Consider the following 27,851-nt stretch of genomic DNA (forward strand, 5'->3'; position numbering starts at 1 on the left):
CATACATAGATTATAGCTTGCATAGGCATTGTAAGGTACACACTTATTCTTTTCATAATTCTTTACAAGTAAAAGTACTGAACTTTGATCGGATACCTGGTCTCATGTTAAGCAAATACTTACTTTTCAGTGTTGTGCTTTGAATTTAAGACACCTGGAAAGTTGGAGGCTTAGAAACACCCATTGAGGGGACTCCTGTCAGATCTTTCTATTGCACTGGAACAATCTAACAAGTGAATGTAACAAAATTCAAACTGTACACTTCAAGGTATTTCATTAATGAGGTACAGTGCTCAGTCACAAAGATAATTGATTAGTCTTATTTCTGTGACTGGAGTGGAAACACTGAAAGATAAGACTGAGAGGAAGAATCAGCTAAGCCTTTGAGTCACAGAAAGGCCTTATCCCTTTGATAAGAAGTGTCAGATTAATCTTCATAAATGGTCATAATTACTTGTGCCTGGAGCTCAGCCAAGTCATTCCAAATAAAAATTAAATTATACAAGTGATTGCATGTTCAGTCTCATCTCCAGAATGTTAGAACAACTACAGCCCTACAGAAATGTGCAGACATTTTCTGTATGCTTATAACGGGGTAAAAGACATTGGCCTAAATATTGAGTATGGGAACCTAGTATTTATTTACTATCTTTTTCCTTAGATAATAGTTTCACTAAAGCTTGCCTACACAGATGTCACAGTTCCTGTTAAGATACCTAGATTATGTGGTAATCTGCAGGTTACTCTCCACTCTTCATTAAACTCAGTTTTAACTATAATTGACAGACCCCATACAGATGGGAAATCTATGAATGCTGTTGAAAAATTTTAGATTTTGGGGGGTTGGGAAAGTGAAATTAATTAAGTTCACTTACCAGCGAGGGGGTAAATACAGACACCAAAGCTGATGACCAGAAGCACACTCCTCTTGGAGGTTCTGAGAATAGTACTAGTCCTTCAGAAGAAGAAAAACTTCTAAAAGCAAAATCTTCATAAATCTAGTAGAATACTACTTAGCAGGCACAACCCCGTTCTCTCCTGTGACTATATATGCTTTGGAAATTAATGAAATAAGCATGAAACACTACAGATTGAGCCCCATATCAGCAGTACATGACTGAAACAGCATACATTCAAAAAAGAAATTATTTGGTCCCTATATGTTCCTTATGCAGCTTATATCATTTTAATATTAGGCTTTTTTAGCTCATTTTAAATAGAATATTCCAGAAAGATAGCATATGGAGCTTTTAAAACAAAGTTATAAAAGGAAACTAGCTTCTACTCATATGAGATTTTGCTTAATTATTTTCTTTAGTTATTCTAATTTTAATTCTTACTAAGTAATGCAGTAGCTGAAGCATCTCCACTGATTTATCTTGGCAAAGACAGGACAGTTTGCATACGGCTATATCATCTGACAAAACTAATAGGATGCCGGTGTACATTTAGAATCTAATAGGACTCCACTGTATCTTTAGGAAATAAAAGCTAAAGAACAAAATTTTTGTAGTATAATTTTATTCACCTAGAAACAAAGGGTCAAAAGTCACAGCATGGAAGTTCATTTTATTTTGTAAACTCATTAAAAAGATGTCCATGTACAAAAGGAGGACATTTTAACAATCTAAATGCAAAGGAAACTGTAAAAATTCAACACATTAATAAAAAGTTGAGTTTTTATTTTCTTTCTGCATAATTCCTTGCATCTTCCATACCAGCCTGCACACAATCTTAAGTACAATTGTTAGAATCATTAAAATTCCAGAGGCTGAACATAAAACCATTTGCTCTGCTAGAGGAATGTGTTGCTGAAAGATACAAACCCTGTAGCATGTTAGCTAGAAGTAAGACACAAGACTGAATGAACTGGCTGAAAGGCTTCTAAATTGTTATTGCGTATTCATCTTCTGAGAATTCAATCTCAGTTTTCTTTCTGCAAATATTTAGAATATTCCTTAGGGAAGTAACAGCGTTAGACTGAACAGTCCTTTGTCAAAAGATGTATGTTTCCATGTTGTCCTAATACATCTAATGCAGATTCAATAATAAAAGCATTTCGAAGTAAAATCATCTCAGTCCCAACAGGTGTTCATTTTGCATCAGAACTTACAGTAGCTACACAACAAGCTACTGTGACATACAATTCAGTCTTCAGTATTGGATACTCTGGAGTGCAAGTTTGGACTTAAATCCTTGAGATGCTGCCAGTGAAAGGTCAATTATAAAACTAAATTTCTTTTTAATCTGAGCTAATCTGCAGTTTAATTTTTCTCTGTTTCTACGCCCAAAATGACTCTTAGGATTGGAAATTTATTCTTGTAACCACTACTTGAGGTTTCTGTAAAATATTTTATTTCCTGTGTCCTCAATGTAGGCTTGAGAATGTTGAGAGTTTCTCTAGATCCACTGTTCTTCGTTAACCAGAGTTTTTCAATCAGCAATAATCCATGTCACATGTGACTCGTTATACTCGGTTTCCAAGTATAAGTGTCCCAACTTTCAAGAGTTAAGTAAACATCTCACGATTAACAAAGAGCAACTTGAATGCCTAGAGTTAATACACTTCCAAGATTTGTGTTTGTCCTCTGCCAGGACGTAGTGCAAGAAACAAGCCCCACCAACATAAGGCACTTACCTACGTTACACGAGGAGGGGCAGGGGCCAGAACCCTTGTAACATGCAAGTCTAGAAAAAGTCTCACTGGAGAAAACACAGGATCTTGCAGGCTCAGGGTGCGCTGCCACTTCACTGTGTGCTGCTGTAACGAAGTCTGCTCTGTAACAGATATCAGATCCTCCCGTTGGCAGCCACTTCATTAATCTTCGATTTCTGATAATCGTATTTCACAGAAACAATAAGGAAAAGCAAGAGGGTTGCTCCTTGGATAGCAGCCAGCAAAAAAAAGTAATAGTTTAATTGGCAGCCATTAATATTACCTAAAAAGAATTTGGGAGAAAAAATAAACATTAATAAAGATTATACAAATAAAAATGTCAATCCCTTCAAGCTTAAGTAGCAAAGACTTTTCCTCAAAACATGGGCAAAACCAAAACAAATCACATTTCCATCCAACAGCATAGCTGAATTTTTAATTATCTAGAGCAAAAGATGGAACTTCTGAGGAAGATGCACACAGTACAAGGATTGCTTTCTTTTGTGCTTCAATGCCTTAAGCCAAGTAATGTCCCTGAAGAAGCTCGTGTGCTGTTACTGCATGATTTCTTTCTTACAAAAAATTGCTGGAAGCTCCTCCTACTGCTGTAAGAATTTTCTGAAAACAAAGATTGCTCACATATAGCGGTAGGCAAGCTTCATAGAAGTCAACATAATTTTAAAAGGCTAATAATCTTCCTTTCTTCCCCCCTGCCCACTTGGCTCCCTGACTCCTTTTTTTATTTTCCTTCTAAGTCTGGTTTCTTACACTGCAAAATTGCAATGCTTTGCTGACTTCAGATAAAACAGCCAAAAACCTCAGTGTGTATTTTCATATATGATTTACTTTCTTCGTAACGTAAGTAATAGAGATCACGTATCAATTTTTGAGGAAACGACTCATTTCAAAAGCAAGAAAAAAAGAAATCATCCCAGTGCTGCAGCCCCTAAATGAACTTGAAAAAGAGATTTCTGCAAATAGAGCCCTGGACTGTAAATTGTTCAAAGACAGCTCCCAGTAAACACAGCATTCAAGATCGAAGCAAAGCTACACTCACACAGGCTGGTAACTTAAAGACTTTACCATCTTCACTAGATATGCTTTTAAGGACCCTGGAAAATACAGTAAAGTGACAAGGCTTTAGTCAAGAGAAAAAAAAAGAAGGTCTCTTATGTTTTACAGCTTAATTGAAACAAGTGAAAGTATGACTATTTGTTTTGGTACTATATATACTAGAGAGTCCTCTCCAGCAGCCTTTTCAGCCCTGCTTAATGCTATATGGTCTGTCTGCATCTGGAGGCCTGTACCTCCCTAGTTTGCTAAGTCAAAGATAAAATAAAAAGAATTAATAAATTAATTTTATTAAGGAAGGAGTTTGGCAACTCTGTAGATATAAAGAAAGCAATTACTGAGACTTTCTCTCAGCCTTCTTTTGCAAAAAACTTGAGATTCATGAAACTATATTTAGTTTCTTTTTTTGTTCAATTCACCTTTGACACTCCCTCAAAGTTGTTACAAATTAGTGATTTTTACCATACTAAATAATGTTAACTTAAGGAAGCTCATTGCTAAAACATTATTCCTCTATTAAGAAATGTCCACTAACTATTGCTGTACTTCCAAGAACAATATATTGTGGCTCATTTCCAACATGCCACATGAGCCACAGCCAATTGGACCATTATGATTATCAAAAAGGTTAGAGAGAGTAAAAGTAGGGAAGTATACATCGATCCTAACAAGCTGTTCATGCAGCATGCCCACAAATGTTCAAATTAAATTATTTTAATTACTGAAACTTAAAATTCAATTAAAGTAACTTATAATAAAATGCAATAAAATTAAACAGAGTCTTTCCTTGACATTTAAAATACAATATACATGTGAATCTCCATTTCAAGAGCAGAAGTGTTTAAGGAGTAGTAATTATCCTTTATGAGATGGGATATTAAACCCATGAAATCTCAGTTTTTGTCAGAGAGATAACAGTCATTTCAATGGCAGCAATCAACACTGAAGTGTCAGCAGAGACTGAACTTTCTCAGTGGATTTTGCAGAGGCAGTGAGTTACCTCAAATGATAACATGAGTTAGTGTAAATAGCAGAAACTTGCTGCACACATGTGCCTATAGTTATTACACAGCACTTAATGAAAAATTCAGAACTCATTCATTCATAAGGACTCCTCCTTATAATTCCTACCCTGGAAGACCTGAGTAAATTTTAGATATGAATTTGTTAAATTTCAATAATGTTATACAAAATGAAAATAGAGTTATAAACAGTTACTGAGTTAAACAGTAACAGTTAAAACAGCAGCTACTGTAGATGCTACAAATCAAAATCACCCACTGGGCGCTTCAACCTTGAGCCAGCCGTATTGCTGCGGAGAAGGCTCCATTGTGTATCAAGTCTTTGGACTAAGAAAGGCAGAACTATCCAGTTCTGACAGCTGTCCAGGGGACAATCCACTAAGCTGAGGAGCCTATTCAAAACAGATGACCAATGAGTCATGAAAGGTAACATCTTCTGGTTCTAGCCAACTCTGGATATATTTAGCACAACCTAAATATTATACTGAGAGAATATTAGGCACTGCCTTCTCTTAGGCTGCTTCAGAAAACAAAGGCAAGAGGCTAAAAAAACACCATCAAATATCACATATATTAATTTGTATATAATTTGTATAAAATTATTATCCTCTTATTGAGCCCTTATCAACTGAATTATCTCTAAATAGAATTGCAGGAAAAAATGCTGTTCTAGTTTTGAAATTGACTGGGGGGAAAAAAGTCTCAATTAGATTAATTTTTCAATTGGTGAGGACACTTACATAAAGTTAAGGCTGTTTGTCATGTTTTGCAGTTTTTTAAAAAACAACTTAGAAACTAAAGATGACAACTTGTGACACACGTATTGTTCCAGACAACATTACTTTTTGGTAGCATGCAAATCAAGCTTAAATGGCAAATGTTCTCATACCAAATTTAAAGTAAGTTTAGGCTGCACTTTTGAGCCATATATACATAGTAGGTCTAGCATACGTTTTAAGAACTTTTCATGCTCCTTCTGTTGGAACTAATTAGCCCACTGATGATGGTATGATTTTCTGAAATTCCCAAGGTGCCACCTACTGGTGCCAATAATTATTTTTAACTTCAACTGGCAAGACAAAGCAGATGACAGGTTGGACTTTTTTTTAAGAGTATAAATACTGAGCAGACAGAAATGCAAAATTAACTTGTGATAATTTTGATGAAGTCTCTTGAAACTAGGAAGCTGAATAATCACTAGAGAGAGATATGTATGTTTTACTCCCCATAACTGCAGAAAGTAATTTCAGTACTTAATAGCGAATATATTCTTCTTCCACACATAATTCAAATATTTTCTATTAAAATAAAAAAAATTATAAGTAATTTCTAGTGATGAAATTGAGTAATAGCTGAGCAGGTAATTGACAGGCCTTACAAAGGCAAAATAGTACATGCGTGTTTCCCATGCTTTCGTGAAGTCAATGTATCATTTTGCATAGTCACATTACTTCATACTTACATGCATGATTAAACTTTGCCTTAACAAAACAGTAGACAAATTTATATTTTTAAAATAATAACTGTGCTAAGATTTGACAGTTCCACATGCTTTACACTTAACTGCTTCTGAAGGAAGTCTTCTACTTTATAGACTATGAATACACTGAAAATAACTTACCAAAATCTGTGTGATTACTCATCCAGCCAATTTCTTTAATAGACACCAGTGCCAACAATCCAGAGCCAACAAATGATCCAATCCCCGAAAAGAAAAAAAACAGCCCCATAATAGCACTCTGCATAGATTTGGGAGCAGCTGAGTATGCAAATTCTAGACCTGTATTAAAAGATTAAAAAAAATATCTATTGGAAGATCTAAGAAACAGTGGTTCACTCTAATTTAGTGTTATAGAAGTTACAAATGTATATTACTTCTGGTATGTTAAAGACCTAAAATTAGCCTTGGATTTCAGGAGATAGGGAATTCAGGTAGTGAATCCCTATCAGTTCCCAGTTCCCTCTAATTGCTTTATGAACCCTCTTAAAGGTCATCAATATATCAACCCATTAAATGGACAACATTTGAGACACGCGCTTTGATCTTATTAATATTACATGCGTAAAATCAAGAAATCTTCTGAGGCAGCGTATTCATTTTCCTGTCTAAAATTATCCTCACAGAAATTTATTAAACTAACTCTAAGCTGGCAAGTTCCCTGTTCCCCATTTCACTTGTTTCTACATTGCCTCTCTGTTGTGCAGTATTTACAAAGCACATGGCATTCCCTGCTGAGAACAAAGTACTCGGGAACTGAAGGTCACTCTTGCATTGACCATGAACATTTATTTCACACAGGCTCTGTGTCTGTATCTCTGAATGTGCAGACAGAGAAATTAATTGCAGCTGGAAAGGCAGTAATTAGTTTTAATTTAATTTTGATCTAGAATTCTCCGAGCTCATCGCTTGCTGGCCTATTCTTTTTAAGGCTTATAAAATGGGACTTCAACTTTAAACTATCCTCACTCAAATTTCAAACAATAAATCCAAGAAAAAACTGTTACATGAATTTGAAAATCTGTGCTACTGAATTTTAGTACCAACAGAACACAGTGGGTTAGGCTCTGCCTTGCAAAGATTAATGCCCATGATTAATTCTCCTTTTAGAATAATACTCCTGTCAAAAATCAAATAGGATTAATCACAAGAGACAGTCAAATGCATTCTTTGCAGAGCTTTTTCTCTGACAGGTGAAATGCTTGTTTCAAAACAGTCTGCTTCATACTGAAAATTAACGCTACCTCACCTAACATTTTTCTTGGCAAAGAGAGCATTGTAGACCCAAAAATGGCACAAATATTATGTCTTGCATAATAAAGGTACGCTTTATTTTCACCATTACTGGTATGTGACTTCTGCTACTCCAGACAGTGTTTAATAGAAATACAGTGGCATTTCTTTTCAAGAAAAGGCTTAACACTTCAGGCCAGATAGGTCAATTTGCCTGTTGTGAGGAAGTAACTTTTTTCTTGTAAAAGAAACAGAACTATATGTTCTCACTGATCTAACAGCATTCTGCACTGCCACCTGGGAAATCTCTGATAACCAACACACTGCTTCTCTTTTCCTTTGCAAAACATGTTAGAATGGGCCAACAGCGACCTGTCTGTGATTTTAGAGGGGAACTGAAACATTCTTCGTGCAACTCAGCTGTGTGGGTTCCTGTAAATTCAAACTGTAACGAGAGAATAGCTACAGAGATGGAAAGACATCTGCAGATGGGGACGGGGAGGCAAAATTATATTTATTTTGAGAATTAAAAACTCAAAATTTTTTCCTAGGCTATGCCACTAGGATAATAATTCAGCTTTTTCAAGGAGTATTTATCTAGCCAATCTCACTTCAGAAAAAAAAAAAAAAAGGTACACTGCTCTCGGGATATAATAGCTTGGTTTTTAACCTCTTGTTAAGTTATCATAGCTACCACAAGTCTCCAAAGCATCAGTCACATTTTGGTCACCAGGCTTTTGTACATTCTGTACAAGTTTAGCTCAAGCATATAACATGTAAAGGATCTGGCCCCTTTCTTCTCTTGTTCATTTTACAGATATGCTGAATGCAAGTGTTACTGCTGGAAAAAGATCTTAGGACTCAAAACAAAAACCAAAATGGGTGTAACACCATGCACTTTTTGCAACGAATTAAGGCACGTTTCTAAACTTGAATAATGTTTCCAGCAACCCTAATATTTAATCTGCCATAAAAAATATAAAATCTTTTCTTTGCCTTCAGAGATATTTTTGCCTGCTGGCAGCCATTGATAACAATTTCATGCTACCTCAAACAAGCAGTTTTGAAATTAAACCCTCTAGTTGGTGTTGTCAAGTGAGATTATGATTCTGAGTTAAATAAGGGTGCTTTAAGAGGATTGACAGAATAATACAAAAGATAAATGCAATGTGTGTCACCTTTTTAAAGGTACCTCAAGTGTAACTAATGTGGCTTAATAAGAATATGCTCAGTTTTACAGTAAACAAAAAAACAAACCTATGTTTCTACTCTTATGATATTTAGTCCCTTTTTGTTCACAATAAACATTTCCAAATCACTATAGTTTTAGAACCATTAACGCTTTGCTTATTTTAAAGCTGAATTTCATAGCACAATAGATGCCTTTATCAACTTCTAATACCAAACCGGTTAAGTATACTCTTACTAAGTCTTGAGAGGCTTTCTTAAAGATACTAAGAATTCAGTGTAGATAACATTCAGAGGTATGAAAAAAAACTCTTCGTAAAACAAATCACATGAAAGTGTAATACATGAAGGAATTAATATCTACATAGAATTTCTGGTTCAAAGAAAAAGAAGCCTTTGCATTTTTCCTAACATTGCCCAACAGTTTTTGAAGTTATAAAGCTGTTGGTACAGATCCAGCAAGTGCAGAACAGCCAAGGATTCATGTAAGAACAGTGTAAGCCTTAAAGACTTGACTTCTCATGAAGAAGTCCACTAAAGCAATTGAAAAAGCCAACACTCAGTTTGGAGTTCAACAAAGAATGCATCAAGTCCTTGACCTTTCCACAAGCTGCAGACAGGTTTGTTATTTTATTTCTTGTGAACACCCACAGACTAGTAACAGTGCCTGACAGAGAAACAAGAATTTGTAAGAAGGAAAAAAATTATTTATTTTTGCATGAACACTTGCATTTCTGTTTATCTGAGTTCAGATTTAATTGGAACAATCCCTAAAATTGTAACTAAAGGTAACTAACTCATTTTACTCTTTTGATAAAAATACAGCCTTAGTTTTAATAAGTAACTCAATTAAAGAAGACTTCCATCTTCAGATGTTTGTGTGTTAGGATTTGTGCTGGTTACTGTTCACACATAACAAAATGTACTGTAATATAGGGCAGCAGATATGTCCTCTAGCAAAGGTTACATATATACTGCAAAATTACAACTACACATAAGACAAAGCTATATGTAAAAATAATTCCTCCAAAATACTAAATAACTATGGTAGAGTTTAATATGTGAGGGATATGTGCAATTCTTCCATTCTTTCCATGAAATCCCAGGCCAGGCAGCTGGAATAAAAGCTTACAGCAAACGAGCAGATAAAAAAAAAATCCACCCAAACCAACATTTTCTTCTACTTGCTAACCAATCCAACCACCTTGTTTTATTTCCTAACAACGTAACCAGAAACTAGATGGAGTAGAAATTCTCTCTTCCACTAAGAGGGGAACAAATGGGCCATGTGACAGCTGGGGCTACCGCCAGCAAGATCTTACAGAATTACAGAATCTCATTTTAACCCACTGTGCCTGCCTAGCGTGAGGAATGAAAGTAACCTCCCACAGGGGAAATGAAACCAGGAAATCCTGTCATAAGGAATTGAAGAAAAAGAGCTGTATGTAATGCCAGCTGGAATGGATGATCTTCAAAGTTCAATATTCTAAAATAGTATTTCATCACATTAATGAGTAACTATAGTTAAGCAAATACTAAATGATTTTTAAATCAAGTCATTGAAGGAGTTCTAATATGTTACATCAGGTAGATCTGCAATTCTATTTAAGTTGTATTAGAATAGCTACTTCTATGATCATGAAATGTTTCTGTTACTGGTAACTAAGCATTGCTCCCAAGCACTAGATACCTAAACGCTGATTCACAGTAGCATTTCACTTGTTTAATCATAGTAAACCAGTGTTAGGCATACCACAGTGACAATAGATAAATTGCCTGTGCTTTCTTCCTGCTAATGAGCACTGCACGTATACGAAACAGAGCAGAAAATAAGATTTTATACTCCTATTCACCCTCTCCTCCCACTTCACTTTCAGCTTAAAAATCAATATGATCACACAGCTGTCCACTGCATCACACAGAACAGTATTAAGAAATGTAATATCTCTTGCATTTGTTCAAGAAAGGCAAGATTTGAAATGTTTCAGTTTGCCTGGTATCACATTGAATTACTAAAACTATAGAAAAAATGATCTATAAGCAGATAGAAATGTATGAAAAATAGGTACTTCATTATTAATATTTGCAAAAAACCTAGTTTAGATTGTCACATAACTTGTCTTCTTTCAGAGATGTAAAAACTCAAGCAAAATGAATATAAACTGGTGATAAATCTTTCTAAAGATGGTTTATTTCCTACTTTTTCCCTCAGAAAGGTGTTTGCACTTGCTCGTTGACTTTCTAAACTGTTAGCTCAGTTTTTAAGCCAAAAAATGACAATGCACAGATTTTATTTGCAACACAGAGGAAGATTCAGAGGAAACAAAACTGCATTAAAACTATTATTGAAAATACAATATTGAAAGTGGGTATTGTTTTCCATTAGGGGTTGCAAATATCCAGCAAAAACAGGATGACATGCAAATATTTAGATGTTGATCTGCTTGAAATTCAGTCTTGAAAACATATTCTTATATAGCCAATTTTCAAATGTGAAAGGTGATTGTGTGCTTTGCCACTTATATTAAGTTATATAATACAATATTTTATCTGGGAACATTAGAGCTTATTTATAATCATTTGAGAAGTAAGTATTTCTTTTCTAAGAATCCATCATTCATATCCATAGATATTAAAGCAGAATTGATACACACAAAGACTCTTACCTGCTATACTTGCAAATATTTCACTGAATCCAATAAGCACATATTGAGGAATCTGCCACCATATTGGCAAATCTGCAGCATGGTATGTAACATTTCCAATTGTCTGATTAATTGTTTTAACCTTTACAATTTTCAGTCTGTTGCTTTCCAGAATTCCTACATGGAGGGGGGGGAAAAAGATTGACCTAAGATGCAAATACCATTTCTTCATTTTAAGAATTAAATTAGGATTCAATCCTGCATTGCAATTACAAATTATAAAATAGAAATATTTTATAATATTATAAATATATAAAATATATAAAATTAATATATAAAACAGGACTACTTTTGCTATTGTTATTTCAAGACATACAGTTCTTCCACCATAAAATTAGTGATTATATTCTTATTCAGTAGCAATAATCATACAAATACTTAACCCTTTTCCAAATGGAGAGCTTTCTCATACAAATGATATTGGGGTTTTTTTTAAAGACAATCTCGTTTTCACAAACTACTACTTTACTGTGTTGAACCATTGCATCTGCCACCATAAAATTAATAAATTAGAAACCATTCTGCATATCAAAATGGCTACACTAGTCCTGTAGAACTATGAAAACCATCTACTAATATGATCATGACATTTATATGACACTTATTATCCCAAGAGATCCAAAAGCTCATTAGAGCTTGATTTACAAGTAGTACACTGCATAGAAAGCACCTCATGTAGAAAGAAAAACAGACATGATAGTGCAAAATACAACATTTTTAAGCTTGCTCAACACAACAGTTTAGAGTAGAGAGTGAATATCAAATACAGCTGTTGGGTTTTGTTGGAGTTGCCCAGATTAAAGGATTTGCCTCACTGTTACATAAAATGTCAGCCAAGAACTCAGTAATTTCATTCATATATATTTAACAAAAAATTATTGCACCTCAAAACATTTAGTGATCCTTAATGTGTTTGATACTCTTCCCAACATAAGCAGATTTAGGAGGCATTTAGGCACACAGGAGCATAACTACCATACACCAAACTTTGCTATAAATTTATATTCAAATCCGAGTATTTCAGAATCTAGAATGTATTGATTCTTTCTTAGACTTTGATAGACAAGCTTCAAGTTTAATCGTACAGTTTTAGTAGTTAAAAGAATCTTAACTTCTTGCTGTAATTGTTTAAACTCTATAAATGAAGTAGATTTTCCAGCTGAATAACCTTAAATACTGCTGCTCAGAATTTACGATAAAATGCATGAAGCACAGCAGATGTTCATTAAATCTAATCAGTTGTATTCTCACACAGTTTATAAGATATTTAAAATAATCTAAACAATCTAATAGGCAGCCTAAATAGTGTCCAGAACTAATGCCAGTTAGATAAGTTAAAATGGACATATGGCACAAACAAATCATTAAGATACTTCCAACATCAGAAGTTAAGATATTAACATCTTCATTCATTTAAGAATTTAATCAGTATCTCTCTCTAAGGCAGAAATGGTTGGAAGTAACGTTGTATTTTAAGAATATTAAAATATAGCTTCTATAAATATCACTTAATAAGAAAATAAAAATTTTATGAAACACATAAACCATGATGGAAGCTTTCCATCCTGCTAGAAATAAACAGTTTCCTATGCCCTAAATTTGTCTTAAATTCATATTATGATGGCAGGATGTTAGGTTACTTCAAAACGTTAAACTTTCCAACCAAATCGCAGGTAACCACCCAAAGAATTCACCTTCTCCTTTCTATTGTGGAAAAGTTAGGGAAGGATCAAACCAACAAAATAATGCACTATATTTGTAGGTGAATAGAAAACAAGGCATTTGAAATTTTTAAGAATTCTGCTACATGAAACTATTCACCAACTCAGCTATCATAGTTCAAAATGCCTTTTTCCTCAGTACTAATAAGCACAGATATTGCTGGTTTTGAATTCACTTATATGTGAGCCAGCAGGTTCTATTTAAAGAACTGACATTTAACTGTTTTACATTATCATCTTTTGCTGGTAGCAGTGTCCTAAGTAACATGGAATAAGAGAAACATTCCTATTTTAAGTTTAAATGACTTTGCTTTAAGAACTTTACTTGTGCACATACAAAGTGACCTTGGCCTAATAAGGTAATTATCTCTCTCATTGAGAGAAATCTTAATAGCCGTATAAAGTGTCTCTTTCTCTAAAATATAGGAGAGTACAAGTGCTGAAATTAATTTATTTAATGCTATAATGCTTTATCAATATGTTCATTACAGTGATAGTAGGTGAAGGCTATAGGTTCTATGAAGCATTGCTCAGAGCTGTTCAGTTCCACATCAGCAGTGCTTAACAACTTTAAATCATTTCAAAAGCAGCTGATTTATGGTTTGAACAGAGTTGCCATCTTTTTCCTTTCACTCTATGGCTAAGCTATTTTACACTACAGTAATTCCCAAACATTAAGGAACATTAAGGTAGGGGAGAAAAAACCCAAAGTGGGAGGAAACTCTTGTTCAGCCATATCCTAACTTTATTATTTCAGATAAAGGGAAAGAATTTTAGGTAAAATTTCACTTTTTAAATAATTGGAAGCCAGACTATATAATGGAACATACTTATTTCCGACCTAATTTTTTTTTCAGGATAAATAAATTTTCAGCTTCAAGATAAATGGTTAATAAATCATATAACATGGACTTCCACAGTACCGTCAAGTTTATTTTAGGAGAACTAACAAGCCTTATATGCAAATGCTGGATGCTTTGTTCAGGCAACCCAAAACCTGATCATGAACCTGAGACATTTGTTGAGAAAATATGGTCAGAAAACAAGCATACTAAACAGTAACATTGTATGTGGAAACCTTAACTAAAAAGCTGGTTTTAAAAGGCATACTTGAATGCTGTTTCAGGCAGGAAAAGTGGTCCAATTTTATCACAAACATTCCAAACAGTTTAGTAAGTTTTTGGATAAAATCTCTTCCATTGTGGGAAATGGATCCAGGCAGTTGCATTCTAACTATCCCATGAAAAACCTTCAGAATAATCTTGAATTAAAGATTCAGAAGGGTTGATTCTGAATGCCGTTCTCAGTAGCTGAATAAATACCCATAAAAGTAGATCTCAAAGTTGCTTTTCTTACCTGCAGCAAACGCAGAACACATTACAAAGAACATGCCAACCGCAATCCTCTTCAGTGAGGACGGGAGCAAGCCATTCCTTTTTAAAATGGGGTCCACCAATTTATCTTTTAAAGGTATTAGGATCAGAATAAGCACTGCATCAAACATAGTCAACCAGGCTGCTGGAAACTGAAAGGATAGATGACTTAAGTTGGCAATTTCATTCTTAAGGACTGATATTTACTGTTATTTAACAAAGGAAAAAACATTTTCTGTGAAACACTGTGATCCAAAACAAACCACAGTGCACTGATAGACACTGCGAAAATAAGAGTGTGTAAAAGCTCACTCAGCTTTTAGTGAAACACTAAGAAACACTCAGCTATTCAGGTTTTCATTTAATTTAGCAGTTCATAATTCTGTTAGCTCAGAAGCACAAACGGTTTCTCACCATAGTAACTCCAACAGTATTGCATATTCTGACTTTCAAGATGCACCTCCAACTGTGCTGAGATGGGTGTTGGTTTGTGGGATTTTTTGGGGGGTGGAGGGGATAGGAGCTTTCCACTGGAACTGAAGAACATCAAGTGTTCAGAGCAAAAAGGTTCTTTATGCAAAAGCAAATAACACTGCACATAGTTCCAAGGAAAATGAGGAGTAAGAAATTACTGGGCAGATGAAGAGAGTACTCTAAGAAAACAAAATGCAGAATATAGCAAAGACTCGTTGCAAAGGATGTTGGTTTTTTTTTTTATGATTTCTAAGTTTCAGAGGGCTCATATTTTAGGTCCTTACTCTGAATTAATTTTTGTTAAAAGTTAACTATACAAGTAAAACTATTAATTCCTTTTGAAAGATGAGATCGCCATTAACATTATTGCAATATCTGAATTTTTCTGTATACATCCTGAAATATGTTTAATGGAAAAAAAAAATCACTGTCCTTAGGGAGCTTTTCTGCTATTAAGATTCTTTTAGTCATAGAATACCTGTCTGAGGAATGATTGATTGTGCCACCCAAATCTAGTAAACAAAACTCAAAACATCTCAAGATACATTTTTAAAAGCGTTATTTTAAAAGTCTAATATTAATCGCACACAGGTCAGGAAGTGATTTACTGCCATTAAATAGGCACTGTTATTGTGCTTCCAGTGATACAGTCTAGTCTGGCAGAATTACACTTTTTTCCTATTTCACTCATGAAAAGTATTTAATAGCCAGGTTCTGCAGATCCTCTATTATTAGGCTTAGAACTTTCAGAAACATGCCACAGAACAGTAGAAATGGAGTTTTACTAATGTAATACAAAATTCATTTAAAATTAAATTACACTTGTCAAATGAACAAAGAATATTGTGCAAAACATGCATCCTTTCTCATTTGCAATATTCCGTAATGACAATAAGAATCCCATCTGTATGAATGAGACAATTTCTACCAAGTTTAATAATATTTAGCATCTGTTCTGAGCTAACCAACCAAGACAGTACAGGGGTATTTATTAAAATGTTCTGGTTTGGGGATATTTCTTAAAATTGTGTTTAGAACAGTATGATACTATACTATGCATCACACTGTCTCTTTCACCCAAAATACAAGCACTGCTTGATCTCTGTGTTTCAGATACAGATATGGTTACATTCATACTTTTTATTTTTATTTCTCAGTACCACCTCTGCAATTACGTGACGCCAGCCTTTCTTGAAAAATATTGATTGAACAACTTCCTTCAATACACTAAACTGATTCAAGGTAAGGTGAATATTGATTAAGCTGTATGAAGTTACAAATGTATCTCAGATTCCAAATTTGCTAATGCTAATGTTCGGTTAAGTATGGGTATTCCTACTGAGTTTGTAGGAATGCTTCTGTACTACTTACAACTTTGAAAACTTAGGGCATAGAGATTTATAAGATTTCTTCAAAGATCCTTCTGCTGAAGGATAAAGACACTTAATTAAAGCAGTGAAAATTATCTGAATACATTCAAAACAGGATGATGTGAATTTGATATATGGGTAGATATGCCAAAATCTCTGTATGATGCATCGTGCTTCTAAATGCCTAATGTCTGTGGCCATCAATTCTCTTTAGTCACTACCTTAACTTCCTGGAATTTTTGTACCATACTTACCTATTTTGCATCTCAACTAAAGAAAACATACTTTTCACATGTTTTGTCCTACTTACCGTATGAATAGAGTTGGTGTCATTTGATATTTCAGGAATTTTCAGATGGAGACTTTGCAATACGTAAGTTGTCTGCATCTAGTGTTAGGAAAGATGAGTTGAGATTACTTGGACAAGGAGTACTGAGAGCAAAATATTTTTACTTTTTTAATAATTAACAAAGATTATATTATATTTAAGATATATTAATTTGTACGTCTGTTAGTTCTATTGTTTTAATGATTTTATTTTATTTTTTATTATTAAGTCAAAATACAGAGGTGAAGTGCTAATATAGCAAAACAAAAAGAACTCTTCTTAAAAAAAGCTTGCAGTGTTCCAACCCCGACATTTAATTTTACTAAGAGCACAAAGAATCATTCACGTGACTTTAAGAACAATTTCTGCTTTTCTTTCCCCCTCAAACATATTTCCTAATTCATCTCACTAAGACAGAAAACTAGAAAGATATTAATTAAAATGAAATCTCGGCCATTTACCCTGAACTATCTGAATCAACTGCAAGATGAAACAGGGTGCAATATTTAAGATATATTAATTTGTACATCTGTTAGTTCTATTGTTTTAATTATTTTATTTTTTATTATTAAGTCAAAATATTATTTGAAAGTATTCTTAGTAGCCATTTTTCATCTCTCAGTGACAGGATAAGTTTCATATTTATGAAAAAGTCCTCAGAAAAATGTGAAATTAGATACTTTGGCATACTGGTAAGCTAATACAGCTTTCCACAAAAATTTTTCTAGCAAATAAAAAATGTCAGAAGAAGCTGGCATCACACATTAGTATTTTTGCTAACATAGTATTATTAAAATTATTTTTAACCCCAGGGGTGTGAAATAAAAGTAGTTAACATTAAAACATGGGTCAAGTCAAACAGTCAATACCAGAGTTCTAAAAATTCCTCTTCAATATTCATCTTCTCTAGAATCAGAGCTACTGAATACTAGCTGTACATTAACCTTATAGAACAGTTTCCCCAAAAAAGCTTTTGTGTCTTTCCTCCAGGTAACTGCTCTGAGGGGTTAATATTCAGACCTGCAATGTGAAGCTAGAGCCCCAATACCTTTGAAATGCACTGGGAGAAGTGGAAGTTAGGGTTCTTACATTAGAAATTATGGGGTTTAGACCTGTAATAGAAATCATATGGAACTACTCACTTGAAAATACACTGTCCAGTAAGGTATTAAAGCCAAAAAGACAGGGATAATCTTGACAAGAGCTTTCACATCTTCTACTTTGTCTTCTCTGAATGGGCCCCCACGAGACATCTTGGCCATCTCAAACAGGCTTTGCTTGTGAGGTTGCTGAAGTACTCCCTGGCCTTCGCTTTTGAAAAGAATTTCAAATGTTTAGTTAAATAACAAGAAGAACTGACTTAAATGGCAATCTTGTGGCATTTCTTTTCTTTACAAAAAGCTTAGCCATTTTCATAATAAGTTACTCTTAACAGCAAAACTACTAGGCCAGAATAGATCATTAGCAGGTGAAAGCAAAAGCTGAAAACTTCCATTACAAAGACTTCTTTTCCCATCCTCCCCCCACCATGCATAAATAACTGGCACTGCAATATGGAGAAATTAAGAAACAGTATCACAAAATATAGGTTGTCCTAATTCATTGAATTGTTTTGCAATCTGAATATGGCCTGATGCAGAGGAGGTACCTGACATCTCTTATCATCAGTGACTAAATTCAGCCACCACTATTCCATGGGCTTCTCTTGAGAGTGGTGTTACCACCTGGAAAGCAAAAAGCCAGCACACATTTTGGCTGCCCATCAAACCACTTACAACATTAAATGCAGATGATAGTGTTTTTCTAATCAGAAGGCATCCCATAAACATATCTAAGCAGAGAAGAAAGTTAACTGATGCTTAAAAGCAGCATACTTAGGTTATGTTACAGTTTCAGAAACTCCAAACTGACAAGACATAGCATTCAAGACATAGCAAGCAAGACTTGATGTTGCAATGTGGAAATTCAGTGATCTCAAAATGTGCTTTTCTCATCCCAGAAGTTACCTCCAGGACCCCAATTTTTCAGTTCGAGTTCTCAAAGCAAAACTGCATGTTCTAGTGTACTCTCTAGTGTGACTTACTGCCAGCTAGTTTGAACCAACTAGTTCCAACTCTTAGGCTGTTTCATTTGAATTCAGACTATACAAAAGAGCTCATTACAAACCTATTAGTTGAACGTTCCACATGTCTCTTTCTTGAGCAACAAGAATATGCGAGAATTTTAAACATGTCTGTGAAGGCACTACCATCAGGTGGTTTTGTGATGAAGAAACTCTGACCACATAAGAAAACCATGAATGAAATCCCAATGCAAACGGTTGGGATACTATATCCAATAACAAAGCTCACATTCTGTTGAATGTATGCAATGCCTCCCAGAGAGAGAATAGCTCCCAAATTAATGCTCCAATAAAACCAATTAAAAAATCTTCTTGTGGCTTCTGGGCCCCGATCTTTGACCTGGAAGAAATTAAAAACAAGTCATTCAATTTCTGAAGAAAATGAAGCCTGTTTATTAGAAGTCAATCAAGTTCAATGCACTGAAGAGTTTAGGTTTAATTTAAAGTGGTACTAAAATGATTTAAGTGTTTTGGCCTCAGCATGGTATTTGATGAAATGACATCTTACTGAGCCACCCCATTATATCAGTGACCTTCTAGAAGTTCAGCATAGGGAGAGAAAAGTCATACAATACTAAACTACATAGTTTTCCCATACAGGCTGTTGTTATTTCTACAGCACTGTCTCTCATTTGGTCATTTCTCTAGACAAACTCACTCAGGTTAGTGTCTCATAGTCCACACAGAAGTTGAAATAACTAATTTTTTAGTAAAAAAAGGTAAGCTACCTATAAGTTCATGTATTAGTAGTATCACAACACCTCCTTCTTCCAATTGTATACATGTAACACTTAACCATATTCCATCTTCTAAGCCTCAGGTGACTAGGTGGTAATTAAAGCACAAATTTAAATTTTAACACAGTCCTAATGCCTCTTATCAGAACATAAACTGAAGACTTGCCATTCTAATGTTTAAAAAAAAATGAATAAATTGGGGGTACCCGATGTTTCTCAAGGCCCCAGTAAACATTTATCCCTCTATTAAGTCAGCACCATTCATAGTGCTATTTTTCTGCTTGAAGCTCTCAGTGTCTCCCCAGTGAAGACATCCTTGGTTTATAGAATTATCCTGTACAGTTTTCACCATCACTCTTTATTGCCTACCATTAGTCACCCCATGTTTTGTAATTAAGTCACAGGAACCAAGCATCACTCATAAGATGTGATGTTAAAAAAATTATGCAAGTTAAAATTTGAAACACATTAAAAAGATCAACTAGTCTGTAGAGGAATCCATAATACCGTACTTGTCAATGTTTTATGACTGAGAGGCCATTAAGAGTGACTGGGAAGTCAGGGCCATGCACCAGTCTTGCCGAGTCAGTTGTTTTTTATTTCTAATTGCAAGTTTTCTTTCCCCGTTTGCCAGATCTTCAACAGATCCGTGTTTAGTTTGCAATGTGAAAAGCAAGCCATATCTTGAAATAAGTTTTTAACATTGTCAGTTCTGATTTACAGCTTCAGGTTTCTCAGTGGTGTAAAAACCCATCCATATCATTTAACCAAGCCTAACCAAAGAAATTAACTATTCCTGTGCATAGTTAATAGCATTGTTAGGCATTCAGGTAGGTCTGGTAGCACATCAAATACAATCTTGGAGCCAAAACCCAAGAAATTCTCCATTTCCAGTTACAACTTGGTACTCATTTCCTAATTTTAACAGTCATCACCTGCAGTAGTGTATCAAGCTAGGAATTCCTTCTAAATGGCAGCAGGATATTAGCCAACAATTATATTCTAAGCGCAGTGCTCCAACCTATTTAAAGAGTTCATAATCTATTTTATGAAGTTTCCATTTCTTCATCATAAAGACCCAGTTCTCTTATACTTTCTGCAAGGAAGATGACTTCCCATCCTCCCTCTTACAAATGACTTTGCTCACGTCTATGCAAAGAAAAGCTGGGAGATGAAAGCAAACTTTGATAAAGGTAAGAACAGAGAAAGCACAGCATGATGCTTCTATCAAGTATTATCCCAGCCTCCAACCACTAGCTCCTGAGAAACTTCCTGAACCTAGGATGGCTTCTAACTACTTCATAACCACAGCATAACTCCTCTCCGTGAACTTGTCCAGCCTGCCTCTGAACCCAGGTCAGCTTTTAGAATCCATAATATCCTGTGGCAAAGAGTTCCCCAGATAATTACACAGTGGGAAGAACCATCTCCATTTGTCTATTTTGAACCTGCCCTGCACTAGCCTCACTCATTTTACCTAGGTCCAGGAAACAACAGAAGGCAGCTGAGCTTTATCCCTCCCTGTTCCATTTCTGCCTCTCTACCCATTATTTCCACAAACCACTGTCAGATCTTCCTTCTACCTGCTTTTTCTGAGATAGGACGTTGTAGGCTGTTTCATGATTTCCTTGCATAGAAACTACTATGTCTGTGGCTCTTCCCTGAAACTTCCTTCCCCACCTCCAGTATCCTTTTTGAAACAGAGTGACCAAAAAGGAATGCAATGCTTAAGAGACAGCCACGCCACACACTTAAAATGAAAATAATCCATTTTCTATTCCTTATCAAAGTATATATATGCACTAAAAATCACATCCCAGCCATGTCTGAAATGCACTATGGCATTTTATTAACAAACATTAATAACTTCCAGTACCTGAAGGGGGCCTATAGGAGAGATGGGGAGGGACTCTTTATCAGGGAATGTAGTGATAGGATGAGGGGTAATGCTATTAAATTGAAAGAGAGGAGATTTAGATTAGATACAAGAAAGAAATTCTTTACTGTGAGGGTGGTGAGACACTGGAACAGGTTGCCTAGAGAAGTTGTGGATGCCCCATCCCTGGAAGTGTTCAAGACCAGGCTGGAGGGGGTTTGAGCAACCTGGTCTGGTGGGAGGTGTCCCCGCCCATGGCAGGGAGTTGGAACTCAATGATCTTTAAGGTCCCTTCCAACTCTAACCATTCTATGATTATATGAACTTAAAAATCATATTGAACTAGCTGGTAGAATACCTTGACAAAGTAGAAGAAGTATGAAGATGCAGTGTCTTATCAAAACCAGAAAACATGGTAGACTGAAAAGGCAATCCTTGTAGTTCCTTTCAAACATCAAATTGGTTGCCCAAAATATTAGCTTTATAACATTTACAGCAGACTACTCAAAGTTTCCCGTGCTGACTATTACTTGAGCTGTGTGACAGCACAAAATAGATTGGTTCATTCTCTTCATAAGTGGATACTACATTTTAATAAGGGACTAAGAAGAAGAAAACCATGTTAGAATTTTATTATTTTACTTTTATCAAGGACAATTATTTTTCACAAAACTGCAGGAATTCTCCTTTTCCCCCTTATGTTTGCATTATTTTCAGTCACCCAAGCAGAAAGAAAAATCTATCACTCCCTCTGCTCAATTTCATCTGTGCTCAAGCACAGCAGCACTCTCCTTGTGGTACCAGCACCACCAACTTCATTATATTCTTAGCATCCCACCGTGAACTGCAGCAGGAAAATGATGCACGTAAATGGCACAAGTATGGTGTGGGTCCTGGATCGAATCTGTCCTGTGATCTAAGGGTCCCACATCCCTGCACTAAAAGTCAAAATAACTATGTTTAAAAGATTTTGTCCCCATCTCAACAAAACAGCTTAAAAACAGTAGTAGTGCCTAAAAAGGTATGAAAAATGTCACCTTAAATTCACCATGTTCCTCTTTTAAACTATAGGGAAAAATTAAAAAAAAACCCACACAAAACCCAAACCAACAATTCCAAACCTCCCCTCGAAAAAATAAACAAAAACCCACATCAAAAATCCCCACCAACAGAGAAATTTAGGAAATGAGCGATTCTAAACCTTCTGGCCACAGCTGCTCTGTCGGTCATTGGCCACGCCAATGCTGCTGGCATTCAGGTGGGCCTCTAAAGAGGAAATAAAATAAACTTGCTCCTTTCAAGACATCTAACATAACTTTTGCAAAAGAAAATCTAACCTAACACGTGCTTTTTCTACAGTCCAAAAGGTGTTTTCTTGATATATCTGACACCTATCTTTTACGTATAGTTAATGCAAATGCAGAAGGAAAAGCAGTGACATTCTGAGTTTTGTAACTGGAACCTACAGTAAAGAAATAGTTCTCAAAATCAAAATTTCTAATACAAAACACATATCAGACTGATTATGGTCAGATAAGATGTAACTACGACCACAGTTTTCATGATAAAGAATCCTAAGTGCCCGGAACATTATGTTATGAGAATTGTGTAATCATTAGGTTATTTACAGCCACTTTCAGCAGAGGACACACCAGCTGTGTAACTGCACTGCAATTCCCTAAACTCATTTAGGATATAAGGTTAACATCTTACGATCAGAACACAATTTTAAACACAACTGAAACAAAGAAAGAGAGAAAGAGTAACTAGATCCTTGGTTACAACATCTTATGAAAAGTCATTAGAAATACCTCAGCGACAGCAACTTCCACAGCACAGCTGTCCCTAAGGTTAATACTTAGGCTTCCTGTCTCAGAAGAAAGATGATCACTTGTGGAATTATCCCTCCCCTGGATTTTTCAATACCAACATCTTTCTTAGGAGATCCAGGTACTAACCAAAGTGGTTCATACAGCTTGAAACCAAAAATATTACATAGCTCAAGTATTAAGAATCTATTAGATTCTCCTGATTTTTAGGTAAAGAGCCAGGAATCTGTAAAAGCATCACTGCTTCTCCATAGCTCCTGTGTTTAGATGTTTTGCTTTGTCACAAAGTAATTCCCTAGCTCTCTACAGCTACGTCAGTTTCAAAGAAATGGTTATGCACACGATTTCTTATTTTTGCCACAGCTAATGCCTATATAGTGCCTAGCATTCCACTGACATCTGATTTCTGACATCATCTGCTCGTGATCTCAAGTATTTCCTAAACCCCAACGTTTCAGAGTTCCAGTATGTCATAGTCTTCCCTCTCTCCCTCTTCACATCATGACTGATCCAAAGCTATGACCTCCTATTTGACTCACATAAAAGGAAAAAGAAGATTATTTAGAAGTTACTGACATTAGCAGTTTTCATTTGTTTCTGCAATCAACTGACAGTCACAAGTGACGAATGCAACAAAAAACCCCAAACTTATCCCAGCCAACTATGTGAACAGCCACACAACAGAGCAAGGATGAAAATGTAGAAGCTTGCCCTTCTTAGCCTACAATAGAAAGCGCAATGACAACAGTTTTCTGTAGTCAAATTTATGCCTACAGGATTCTGACCTTCTAATCCATCAGTACAGACACCAGCTATTCTTTGAGAGCATCTGGAGAGAGCTCAGTAACAGAGCTATACAGCACTACTTAGTTGCCACATAATTTCAAATTTTTATACTAAAATGTGGCCAAACCACATTTCAAATCCTCTCACTGGTGTTCTACCTGTTCTCTTTCTGTCGGAAACAGAAACAACTAGTACTGCTGATGTGAATGCCATAACTTCAGTTTTCAAACTGTTATCTGCAGAGTCTTAGACGTCCACAGTCTCCTGAGAAGTTCAACAACAAAGTAACTTGCAGCTAGTTAATGACTTTCAATTCTTTATACGTGGTCCCCCATCTTTCCCCAGAGGCTGGAAAATCAAGGTTCTACAAATAAATAAATAAGATTGAAAATAACTCTAAAGCCACCTTTACACCAGCAATTTCCAATAGTGTCCTGCCTCTGGTGATCCTACAGTAACAACAATGGTTTTAACAAAGCTAGAACATTTTTGGCAGGTTACGGACAGATAAATTTAATGACTCTGATGGCAATTCAGAAAGATATACTGTGGGTTAAAACTAGTATCTCTAATCACCATAACCCCAAAACAGATTAATCTATGATTAGAACAATGATTAGAGCTGATACTAAATCTAGTCTAGATTAGCACTAGATACTAGTCAACTACTAATGTTGCCTTCAATGTTGAAGCTAAACAAACTTTCACAATAATTAGGGATAGTCATATTCTTTCCTAACTGCAGAAAGTCACAAACTGCTACACAGAACAGGAAGTGACTGCAAAACACTCGCACTTGAAAGGGGAACTGGAAAGTGCCAGGTTATACATATCACATGATTATAAACACTATTCTGAGAACCATCAGTTCAGATTTAGACCTCTATGATGCATCAATCTGCAACTTCTAGAAAAACACATATAAACACAGTTAATTAAAGCTGGTCTATACCTAGTTTGCAGTAACTGGTTTTTGCTAAGCTGACTGGCAAAAGTTACTCTATACTGCGTCTACTTAGTCACTTGTAACAGCACTTCTAAAAGCATCAATTTAACAGAAATTAAGAAACTACATCCTTTTTAACTTCTGAGGAAAATAAGTATTAGAATTTAGTTTCCAATTTTCCACAAAGTGATTCTTTTCTTCTAAATAACCCCCCCCTCATTGTTATTTGGTTCTCCACCCAAATTGTAGATCATGTGTTAAAACTGAAAAATCTACATGGTAATTTTTAAGAGATCTGCAATGAAATGTAATAAACAATATCTGAAAGGTGGTTCATGTCAGCTAAAGTGCATGATATACAAGTTGTATTTTCCTTTGTTTGGTATCCAAGGGAAAGAGGACAAATCTTATCAGCACACATCCAGCCAAAACATGTTTGCATTGTATTCTAGCCTCCAAAAAATGAGACTCTGGGAGACAGACTTTATTCTCAGCAATATATATCCATCTACCCGGCAGTTTGCTACATTCCTATGCAGGGAGAAAGCACCCAAGAGGGCCCAAAACTGCACAACAAGGTAAGTGGTATGCTGTAATATGTTTAACAATAGATAAGGCAGAAAAACAGAGAAAGGGAAAAATTCAGTCCTCAGCAGAGCTCTGCTGATTATTATGAACCAGAAAGCAGTGTTTCTTTTGCTTCACCCTACATAAATCACTGTGAATTATCTGCAAGCCTAGCCAAAAAACTGCTTTCCATGAAATCCTGGGGGGAAGACCTTTGAAAATCCAGCTACAACAGCTACACTTCCATTGGCAATGGTTATTCTTTTGCTCTGCTCCTGCCATTATTTATCTCTTACATTTAATGTTCATAAAGTGTTCTGGGGATAAGCAGTCAGTTTTGAAAAACACCTTACAAGATAAAGTCATATTAAAGCTATTTCACCTGATGGGCTCATGCTGGCTTAAATAGAACCAATACACTGGAGACGCACAATCCTAGGCTAGAATAATGTTTTACATTTATATACTGCCTTTCACCCAGAACTCCAGAATTTATAATATATGAAATGCCAAAGAATGACAAATGTAAACCGCACAACAGAGAACAGATGTATGATTGGCAAAGATATTGTGGTAGATCCTACCTCTCACAAAGAATTTCATGGCATTTCTGATACCTGCACTAACCAGAACTCAATGGGCCAGTACACAGACATGCTACTGGCTCAGAGATATTTTCCTCGCGTTGTCACCAAGATCACTTTAGTTAGAAAAGCTGCCCGGTATCTAATCAGCTGAAATTCTCAATTTGTAAAGCAGAAATGATATAATTCAACATCCGCAGTCAGCATACTAACTTAGTGTAAGACTGTAAAAAAATACATGCAACAGCGCATTCCAGTTGATATTGAACTATGAGCTCTCTCTCAAATATTTTCTGTAAAGCCACTTCGTTCTGCAATGATGATCCAATGAATGATATCACTGAAGTGGATCTGAGTAAGGTCACTTGACAGGACATGTCCTGATGATAACAGCCCAGGTAATATGTTTACCATGTTGAGAGCACCTTCCTACCCATCATCCAATGCAACATTGGCCTGCACAAAAACATCACTCAAAGGAACAGTGTAGTACACAGCGAATACCTAAAACATAAAAACCTATTTGTTCTCTATCCTTCATTTATCACAGGGTTATAAAGACCTCTGACCACAGTCCTAGAAGGACCGTGCTATCTTTGACAAAGCTAAATGTGTATCAGATATTTCACCTGATGAGCTCTGAGGTCAAATTAACTGCATACAAACTCCACAATGGAAGGTAATTAACAATCACTTAGCGTCTATTAAATATTCAACCCAACTTCTCGAGATGGTGATGGCTTAGCCACATCGGGTACCACACCTAAGGCAGGGCTACTAGGAAACCAAGGATTTTAAGAGATCAGACATGACACAGACACCAAAATTATATCAGAGTACAACTTAACAGCTTGCATTACACAGGCAACAAAGCCGGATGATCTGATTCCGAGACTTAACACCTACAGAGATGTGAATCAGTAGGTGCACTGTCCATCCCACCAAAGCAAGCCCCTCTGCGTGACTGACAGCCATCCCCTGGTTCAAATCAACACCCACAAACGATTTGGCAGCTGCCAAATAATACTTGACCTGATCTGCCCCAAAAGGGGTGATGTTAGCCTTGACCGACCCGACGCCCAGCCCCACGAGGACCAGTCCAACGAAGGTGGCGGTGGCACAGTAGCGGATGGCTCCCACCTGGGAGCAAGGTGCCATAGTGGTGTTGGCCACCGGAGAGGAGCAGTTCTCTACAGGGAACAAGGGGATGTCCCCGCAGAGGCCCTGGCGGGTGTGCGGCGCAGCGATGACAGGGAAGGCCAGCATGCCCAGCAGGTAGAGTGCCATGCTGAGCAGGATGGTGCCAAACTTGCCCAGGAGGGCATCAGCCAACCAGCCGCCGAAAGGTGACACCAGGTAGGTGATGCCCATGAAAAGCAGCAGGGCCTGGCTGGCCTGGGCACCCTCCCAGCCATAGGGAGGCCCGTTGAGGAAGAGCACCAGGTTGGAGGTGATGCCGTAGAAGGCCACTCGCTCCAGCAGCTCGGCCAGCAGCACGGCAGCGCAGGCCAGCCGCCGCCCGTGGAAAGCGTTGCTGGCTGCCCTCCCGCGCTCTACGCTGCTCAGCAAAGGGCTGCGCTCGCTCGGCTCGGCCTCCTCCATGGCGGTGCCTCCTTCCCGGCCCGCCCTGAGGAAACTTGCCCGCGGTCGGGCGGCGGGGCCCGGTCCGGCCCGGCCCGCCCACTCGGGGGACGGCGCCTCACCATTGGCTGAGGCCGCCGTCGCTCCGCCGTCATGTGGGCTGCTGGGCTACAAGCGAGCGGCG

The 27,851-nt window shown here is 36.4% G+C and overlaps 2 protein-coding genes across 5 annotated transcripts in view; one reads left to right on the forward strand and one right to left on the reverse strand.

The window, feature by feature from the left end:
• The window catches only part of GLT1D1 (glycosyltransferase 1 domain containing 1), a 122,362-nt gene that overhangs the window by 31,937 nt on the left and 62,574 nt on the right, over positions 1 to 27,851 (forward strand). For 3 of the 4 annotated variants that reach the window (XM_014962705.1, XM_014962698.1, XM_014962714.1), the window contains exons 3-4: positions 16,099 to 16,183; positions 25,388 to 25,513. In XM_014962705.1, the coding sequence (XP_014818191.1) occupies positions 25,469 to 25,513 (45 nt within the window). In that variant the 5' untranslated portion in view covers positions 16,099 to 16,183; positions 25,388 to 25,468. Of the gene's footprint in view, positions 1 to 16,098; positions 16,184 to 20,664; positions 20,692 to 25,387; positions 25,514 to 27,851 lie in introns of those variants that run through there. The other variant, XM_014962724.1, reaches the window with a different exon arrangement.
• Positions 1,505 to 27,762, reverse strand: SLC15A4 (solute carrier family 15 (oligopeptide transporter), member 4). The gene is made up of 8 exons (XM_014962685.1): positions 27,119 to 27,762; positions 18,806 to 19,101; positions 17,782 to 17,950; positions 16,622 to 16,699; positions 14,451 to 14,619; positions 11,335 to 11,490; positions 6,371 to 6,529; positions 1,505 to 2,939 (listed from the first exon to the last, which is right to left on the reverse strand). Exons 1-8 carry the CDS (start codon positions 27,686 to 27,688, stop codon positions 2,791 to 2,793), a joined length of 1,746 nt encoding a protein of 581 aa, XP_014818171.1. The 5' UTR covers positions 27,689 to 27,762; the 3' UTR covers positions 1,505 to 2,790.

This window comes from Calidris pugnax, unplaced genomic scaffold (assembly GCF_001431845.1).
Source record: "Calidris pugnax isolate Ruff unplaced genomic scaffold, ASM143184v1 scaffold32, whole genome shotgun sequence".
Classification (NCBI taxonomy): domain Eukaryota; kingdom Metazoa; phylum Chordata; class Aves; order Charadriiformes; family Scolopacidae; genus Calidris; species Calidris pugnax.